The sequence below is a fragment of the Limanda limanda genome, chromosome 16, assembly GCF_963576545.1.
Source record: "Limanda limanda chromosome 16, fLimLim1.1, whole genome shotgun sequence".
Lineage (NCBI taxonomy): Eukaryota > Metazoa > Chordata > Actinopteri > Pleuronectiformes > Pleuronectidae > Limanda > Limanda limanda.
The window spans coordinates 25,958,759-25,967,344 of record NC_083651.1 but is presented as its reverse complement, the minus strand read 5'-3'; the positions used below and the strand labels follow the sequence as shown (position 1 = coordinate 25,967,344).

Genomic DNA, 8,586 nt, shown 5'->3' with positions numbered 1-8,586 from the left:
GTCAGTCAGACCGTTGTCGGCAAACACTTGCCGTAATGCGAGCAGTAATGTCGTAAATTATCTTCTTCTTTACATTTTAAGGCGGTGACACAAGGGTGTGTTACCGCCCCCAGCTGGAGACAAGGTGTTATAATGTAACAGTTGTTCGGTATCCGTATCCGTGATCCGTTTTAAAATACAGCGAAAAAACAATGATATATTTTCGTTTTAAACCACTAATGGTTGCGTTTTTGTTGAATGAAATAAAGCTAATTCAACAAACGTCACGATTTGGATTTAATATACCTCTTTACATTTCCCAAATGCTTTAAAAAGCAGACAGTGACCTGGAAATGAAAGAAAATATTTCAAAAATAAAATCTAACAAGAATGTTAGATTTGTGTATGTACAAAATACACTTGTCAATAATAAATAAAGGGCTTACATGTTGTTTTATTTTAATTAAGAAATAAAATACATGTCACAGCATGAATTAGCCTTATTTAATCTGTTTTTTGGAATAGTCTGTGTTCTCCTTCCCAAATAGTGACCAAATGATCGAGAGTGACCAGCAAATGTCTCCTCAGGCCACCTCATTCCCCATAGACTATAGACATAACCACCTAATTCTAACTTTTAATGGCCATTTTCGTTCCAATACGATCATGGCACATTATTAGCTACTGGGGCAGAGTCTACAGAAGGGGTGTCCTCGGTTTCTAATGTTCCACTTCTGTGTATTTTGCATTGCTTTGAATAACGCTGAAAGTTCAAGGTAATAATAATATTTCACTACACGTTAGACAACAAAAAATGTACGGAAATGGGAAATTAACAGAAACATAAATTGGTTAAATTATCGGACTTTCTATGTCTGAAATGCCTTTTAAATGTCACTTTTCTGATTTCAATGACTTGTAGCAAAATGTTAATCATAACCTTTACATTCTTGAAGATGTGCATTAATGTTATTTATAGTATTGGTGTTGTGGACAGACTTGTGTTGACCACTATGTAAAGGCACTGCAGTGGATACTTTTACGTAAACAGTAATTCAGAATCATTTTTCAATAATATTAGTATTTAAATAACTTTCTGTATTTTATCTCTGTGTACTGTCCTCTCTACGTTGATTTAACAGTGTCAGTTACTAGTTACAAGTTACACCAGATGCAGATTTTACCCAATGGATAATATAACATATTCTTATAAACACCTGTTTGAAATCAGGGTTCACAATTCAGATGTTTATGAGCTATTAACAGCTCCAACAAATACCATTTTTTTCATTGTAACCATGTTTGCATTTTAAGTAATGGTCATTCTTGCCTACATCGAAGGATCTCAATATTGTGTCCACTGCAAAATAAATGGGACATCACAACCAGTAATAAAAAACATTTATTTTGAAAAGAGCAAACAGAACATATGAAGCCAGCCGAATAAATTAAAGTAGTGTTGAAGGCATTTGGTAACGTGAAAGACTGATTGTTTTTTTTGGGTCGATGTGTGACATGATGTAATTTCTCTATTATACCGTTGAGGGCGGGAGTGGATGAACCCCGGTTAAAGAGTAACGGCCCGGAACGATCTGAAAAATATATGAGTGCAAGCACACAGTTTGAGCAGAAGCAGAGCAGATTTAAGTCCAAAAAGGGGCTATTTGAGTGAAAAGCAATACAAAATCTGAACATAAATACAACAAGTCATGCTCTCAAACTGAAAGACCACGCTCTTTAATAAAGATAGGAGAAAAGCTCCACAGATTGGCACCAGGATCTACAGTTTCAAGATCCTTCTCTGGACACCAATTCATTGCACAAAGTGTTATTGATAAGCGGCATTGTCGAGTTTCTCTATCAACAATAAATATTTGATCGAAATAACTCAAAATAATATAAACGCAAGTTCTGGAACTGCAATGGAGAAAAAAAGGTTAATAGACAAACATTCCAGCCGACTTAAACAAAGAAAAAAATGGAGGATGTGAGCTGAGGCCACATGTGGAGAGGCAGTCTTACTAAGGCCTGCCCAGGGGTGCCACAGCAAAGCACAGCAACAATGGTGCACACAACACTCATATTCCAGTGCTCTCACTTACATGCATTGACGTGGGGACCTCACCCAGAGTGCCTAGCCTCCCAGTTTGGCACTATAACAAAAAACGAATGTAGAAATTAAGAATATAACCAATCACGGTGTAACCCAGTTGATCAAATAAACAAAGATAACAATTCAAACAAACCAAGCAATAAAGTAAAAACTATCAGAAAGGAACAATACATTATTACATTCCATTTAGCTGAAGCTTTTATCCAAAGTGACTTACAATAAGTGCATTAAACCATGAGGGTACAAACCCAGGACAAATATAATCAAGAAAGTACAATTTTCTTTTTTTCTATTTTTTTTATTTAAGTTTGTGGCTGAAGATGTATAGACTTTCTGCTTTCCCGATGTCATTGGGGAGCTCATTCCACCATTTAGGAGCCAGGACAGCAAATAGTTGTGATTTTGTTGATTGTTTAGCTGGCAGTGAGGGAGCAACAAGCCGATTGGCAGATGCAGAGCGGAGTGGACAGGCTGGGGTGTGAGGTTTGACCATGTCCTGGATGTAGACTGTTCACAGCACGGTATGCAAGTACCAGTGTTTTGAAACGGATACAGGCCGCCACTGGTAACCAGGGAGCAGAGGAGTGGAGAAGTGTGAGTGAACTTAGTTAGGTTAATGACCAGTCGAGCTGCTGCATTCTGGATGAGCTGCAGAGGTCGGATTGCACTAGCAGGTAGACCTGCCAGGAGGGAGTTACAATAGTCTAGGCGTGAGATTACCAGGGCCTGGACCAGAACCTGCGCCGACTTCTGAGTGCGAAAATACATATTCTCCTGATGTTGTGCAGCATGAATCTACAGGAACGTGTTGTTTGCACTAATGTTGGCAGTAAGGGAGAGTTGACTGTCGAGTGTCACACCAAGGTTCCAAGCGGTCTGGGTAGGGGCTACCACAGGAAAAGTATTTCAGTCTTGTCAAGGTTGATTATCAAGTGTGCAGACATCCACTGAGAGATGTTGGACAAGCAGAGATTTGTGCTGTTACCTGTGTTTCAGACTGATGAAAAGAGAACTTAGTTGGGTGTTATCTGCATAGCCGTGGTAGGAAAAGACGTGTGAGTGAATAACAGAGCGGAGAGAGTTGTTGTACAGAGAAAGAGGAGGGCACTCAGGACAGAACCTTAAGGGGTCCCAGTAGTTAGTGGACAAGGTTCTGACAGATATCCTCTACACACTGCTGGAGAGTACCTGGTAGGTACGTTCTTTGAGGTAGTATGTGTGGAGGGAGAGTCCAGAGCCTGAGACACCACCATCCTCGGGTCGAACCCTTTACTGGCATCTCACCACCACAGGACTCAAAGTCCAACAAGGCGGCGGCCACATCTGTGAAAGCTCTTAACATATCATTGCTGCTGCTTGCCTACTAGGCTAAGTTGGAGGATGATAGGGTAACTTCACTCACCCCGGCTCATGGGATGAGCTGTTTGTGATGACAGACCTCTGCCTGCGTCTGCACAGGTGTGCAGATCAGGTCTCTGGAAGAGCCATGGCCCTGATGATCACCCAGGTGAGAGCTTGGTGGCTAAACTTATCTAGCCTCTCCAACGAAGAAAAGGCCCAACTCCTCGATGTTCCTGTGGACCCCACAGGCTTATTTGGCCCAGCGGTTGCCACCAAGCAGAAACGAGGTTAGGAGAAAAAGAGAGAGGGGAAGCACTACAGCTTTGCCTCCACAGGAGAGAACCACCTCTTCCCCCAGCCACGACATGGCCAGGTTTCCGCATCCCGAAGCCTCAGACTCATCCTCAGGCTGTCGGCCGGGGCCAGAGCAAGCCACCAGAGCATCACCTGTTGCACTTCTTCTAATGAGGAAGGACAGTGTCGCCAGACGCCTGCTTCCCTCCCTGCAAAAGATGTTTTGTTCCAAGGGGCTTGTTCCAGACCCGGTAGAAGGCATGCAGAGGGAATGTTGTGTTTACAAGAAAACTAATAGGAGAAAGATCAGCGCTGCAGAGAGCTCTGTGGAGCCCCAGCCAAGTCTTCCCCAAAGCACACAGTGCACAAACTCAAACCTGTGCCCAAACACACACCAAACCCTTTTCCTTTCTGTGAAATGTTCAATAAACATCACATGCGGTGCACATCCAGGCCACGGGCGGAGGGTGCAGCCTCATTTGTTCATGAAGAGCATAAAAAACAAACAATTAATATAAATGATGAGGAACGGAGCATGTGGGCTTGCATGACACCACAAGGGGGCAGTATAACTCCACTTATGGGGCAGCAAATCAGCCCGCCTGCTGTATGGGGCAGTGTGAGCTCTGGAGCATGCAGCACGTATTGCTTGCCGCTGCACAGGCACTGGTGAATCAAACCCAGCTGTGTGACAATTGTTGTGGATTATAAAAACTGTGAACAGTGGTTACAAGCTCCAATGTGTGTCCACCAAACCCTGTTTCAATGGGATATTCTAGTAACAGGCCCAGGGGGCAAATGCTTATATCTTGCCGAAAAAATCAATGCTCTGCAAAACATCAAATTTCTAATTCTTGCCAAACTTGCGTTTCAGTCTTCGGATGCGCGGCAATGCAATGCAATGCAATGCAATGCAATGCAAGGATTAAGTGGAATGCAGGAATTTTCTTGTCTGAAAGGTAAGTCCAGGCAGTCGTGTCCATCCATCATTTTTGCTGAGCGGTTCACAATACCCAAGAATTTGACCTATTCTCTGGACATTTCCTCTGTTTCCTTGCTGCCTCTTTCAATGAAGTCATGACTGAACTGTGTCATCAGTAGCTCCTCCAGGTTTATTATCGATATGCGATTGACAGCAGCAGCAGGGCAGCCATTTGTATCCCTGATGTTGTCTCCTCACAGGGGACCATAGATGACCCACCCCAGTAGGGTCTTCACAGCATATGGTCCTTCCCCTTGGCTGTTGACCAGCTCCCAAGGTTCCAATACCTATGATGCATTTGTCCCAATGAGTAGGTCAATGCCAGATTCAATTTCATGAATTTTGATATCGTTCAAGTAAGTTCTTTTTAATTGTTCTTCTTGTGCCTCAAATTCATGCTTTTTCTTCAGGGAAGCAACCCGTTCTATGAACTCATCTGAGTTTGCAACATTCAGTGGTACGGCAATTTCAGTAATGGAGTGGGTTTTTTGTTGTCCAACCTCAAATAACCACACATTTCTATCTTGTATTAACCCATTCAATGTTTAAATTTTATGTTGAAGCCACTGATTTTTCCTTTCAAGTTCATTTTCAGGCAGTGGTAAATTCACCAGAGTGGTGTTCTTTATTTTCAGCACAGAGGTTGATTAACTGGACAAACTTAAATAGTACTTCATTTGCATTTTCCTTTGATTTCATGAGCTCTTTCAGCATTTCCATCAACCTTAGCTTGTTTGCATCTCAAGTTTCTTGTCTTCTGACAACTTTCAATGAACAAAACCCTTGGCAGTATGTTTAATAACCCTTCTCAACATCGCCATCTTGTAACTGAGCATCAGACTTGACAACAAACATATTTGTTCACTGTCCCTTTAAGACTTGTATTGTGATACAGGAAGAAAGTCGTATGCCAATGGCAAAAATGTTTCAAAGAGTTGATATCGTTGTGAGATTGTACTACGATTCAGTCAACCAACTTCATTATAGTAGCCGTTTTCCAATACAGCTTACTATATATAGCTCTCCAATAAAGCTTATAATACTGCACATACCTACTCTTCCTGTACGTCAGCTCTCTTGGTTTCTAATCTTGTCAGTCAGATTAGCACAGGTGGCGACAATTTCCTCTAGATCCAGGATGGCGGTGTCAGGTTTGTGGGTTCAAACAATCCTTGTTCAGTTTTAACGGTTCACAAGCTCAAGTTTCACTCATAGAGAAAGTTCTTTCTTAATTTGCATGGCAATATTCAACATTTCCTGTCCTTTTTCTGCGGTTGTCATTACTACACAGGTGGAATTAGCAGTGATCTTACGCGGACACATCAACAGATTTTCCACTCGATATTTGCACTTTAGTTTGTTGTTTATTGAGATGTCGTTAATGACATGAACATACCAGGTTTTTCAATTCTGTGAGTTGTGTTCTGCTCTGTTCCTGGTCTGGGAGAACTGTGCTTTGTAGATCACTTGTTTTTCTTGACAACAGACCCCTGGGTCAGCTCTTATCACCACAAACTCGCTTGACATCTTCTTTTGTGTCTTCCATGTGCGTATCAGCACTTTTTCACCAGGAGAAATTGTTTTCGTTTTGTTTTTGTGTCTGAGGGAGAAAATGTCTTTTATAAATTCAATGAACAAACGTGTTAAAAAGTAGCTGATTACGTTGCTGATAATGAAAATTAAGGCCTGCCTACTTTATTTCTGCAGAAGATGCCTGATCCAGTAGTCTCCTGTAGTAATATGTTAAAGTTACACCTAATTCAAAGATGCACACACATGTAAAACATTTGTTTTCTTTCTGTCTGCTTCGCTGTAGCTGCAGATAAAGTTAACTATAGTAATAACAGAAGATACGCACAAAATGTACGGTAGCTGTGCGCTATAATAAAGTTTCCTTTCCAAAATAAAATGTCAAATCTTGAGAAAATATGTTTTCAGTTTTTGCAGAGGGAACATTTAATCATTACCCTACTCACAGCAAATAATGAATCAGATTTAATTGAAAATACAAATAAAAGGACTTGAGGATTATAAATGCAGAAAACCTTATATAAGCGGAGGCCAAAACCATTTCGGGCCATTCCACAGTCAGGGGATTTAAATAATTATTTTTAAAAATTTTGAAATCTGACAATCGAGTAGATTCACATCACTTCTGGATCATGTCATGAGAATAAAGCAGATTTTCAGTTTTTTATATTTACGTGGTGTATACCTGTATACATGAGGATATAGTACATATTACACACACCTTCGAATAACTCAGTTCATTTAAAAAGCACAAGGTACTGCAGCTGCCAAATAATATATCCAATTGTTTTAAATATAGATTTTATACAATATGGAACTACATTTATCATCTAAGTGAAGACGGTGTACGGTCGTCTTACATCATATTTCGTTTTCTTTCAAACAAATATTTCAGTGAAACAACCGCAGTACTCTCAAGACGAGCAGAGACGATGACATTATCAAATCCGAGGTACCAATTGCTGAATGACGTAATGCGTCCTCCCGTCCCCGTGTTTTTGCTCTGCAGAGTCCAATCTTCCACGTATGCCACGAACTTGCTATTGATAAACTAAAAGCTCTTATTATAGCAACCGCTGAAATACTTCCGGGTTATTTCACTCCTTTCTAACTAAATGGCCTATTCGATCGATTCGAGTGCACCCAAAGACGTGTACGTCACATTTTGCGATCATGTGACCTATCACGCGCATCGTGTAGCTCAATATGGCGACGGCTTCGTCTGTTTTCCTCAGAGTGAGAACTGGATCGAAGATAGGTGCCCAATATGACCAAGACGGCAACCTTATCCAGGTAAATACAACGTATTTAACACTGCACAAATTATGTTACTGTGAAACAGCAGATATTTGTTAACACATAACATGGACGCTGCTTAGCTAACGGTGGTAAAAGCTAACTCATTCGAAAAAACGTTATTTAAATGTTATTCAAGTGTTTACGGTTAGCGTTAGGACAATGTGAAGAAAAACTGTGGAGAAATGTCAAGCAAAGTGGGACATCAGATGAGAACAGTCCCCCCTACTCGCCTCTTTTCGCACATGTCGCCTAGAAGCAAGCTGAATTAGAAAACTTGACTGCTTTGTGGGAGTCATTGTCTCCATCCGAAGCAGCCCAGCTTCTGTCTTATACTGACGTATACGCTGCTGCTGCTGCTTCTGATTATGATGATGATGTGTCTCCAGGTGGAAACCAGAGAGGACGAAGAGCAGAGTTTCAAACTTGCGGAGATCCTGGAGCTCCTGCTGGCAGCTGGTTACTTCCGAGCCAGGATAAAAGGACTGTCACCTTTTGATAAGGTACACACTGGATCTGTTAAAGTATGGTGTATGGAAAACTGATTAATTAATGCTTGTGCAGTTGAACAAATATCAAAACAAGAATTCCTACATTAATGTAGTAAATTTACAAGAATGAAAGTCGGATATTCATTATAACTTCAAGAGAAAAAAAACAAAACAAAGTCCTTGAAAATTACCCTCAAACAATTAAGTCACATAATTCAGATTTGGTGCAGAAGGAACTACAACAAATGCCGCAGCATTTCCCCTCTCTGCTGCTGGCCACTGTGTTTAGATGTATTACAGGAGATCTCTATGGATCCAGCCTGTCCCCTTTGTTGTAGTTCCTTCTGCACCAAATCTGAAATATGTGACTTAATTGTTTATCAGACCTGGGGTCTCATTTATGAAATATAAATTTATAAAACTTGATGGGAAAATGTGAGCATTTCCACGCAAACTCTGACCCAATCAATACAAACGTTTTGGAGGGGGGGAAGTGGCCATGCAGAAGTTAGGTAGTGATCTTAAGCCAGAATATTGATCCACTTCATCATTGACATTAA

At 40.9% G+C, this 8,586-nt stretch overlaps 1 protein-coding gene and 1 pseudogene across 3 annotated transcripts in view; one reads left to right on the top strand and one right to left on the bottom strand.

Annotated features, from left to right (window-relative positions):
- Positions 1-2,390: 2,390 nt before the first annotated feature.
- On the bottom strand, positions 2,391-3,345 carry LOC133021306 (uncharacterized; annotated as a pseudogene).
- Positions 3,346-7,420: 4,075 nt separating this feature from the next.
- Positions 7,421-8,586, top strand: part of ccdc93 (coiled-coil domain containing 93) — a 40,321-nt gene continuing 39,155 nt past the window's right edge. For all 3 annotated transcript variants that reach the window (XM_061089157.1, XM_061089156.1, XM_061089155.1), the window contains exons 1-2: positions 7,421-7,532; positions 7,925-8,038. In XM_061089157.1, the coding sequence (XP_060945140.1) occupies positions 7,446-7,532; positions 7,925-8,038 (201 nt within the window). In that variant the 5' untranslated portion in view covers positions 7,421-7,445. The remainder of the gene's footprint in view (positions 7,533-7,924; positions 8,039-8,586) is intronic.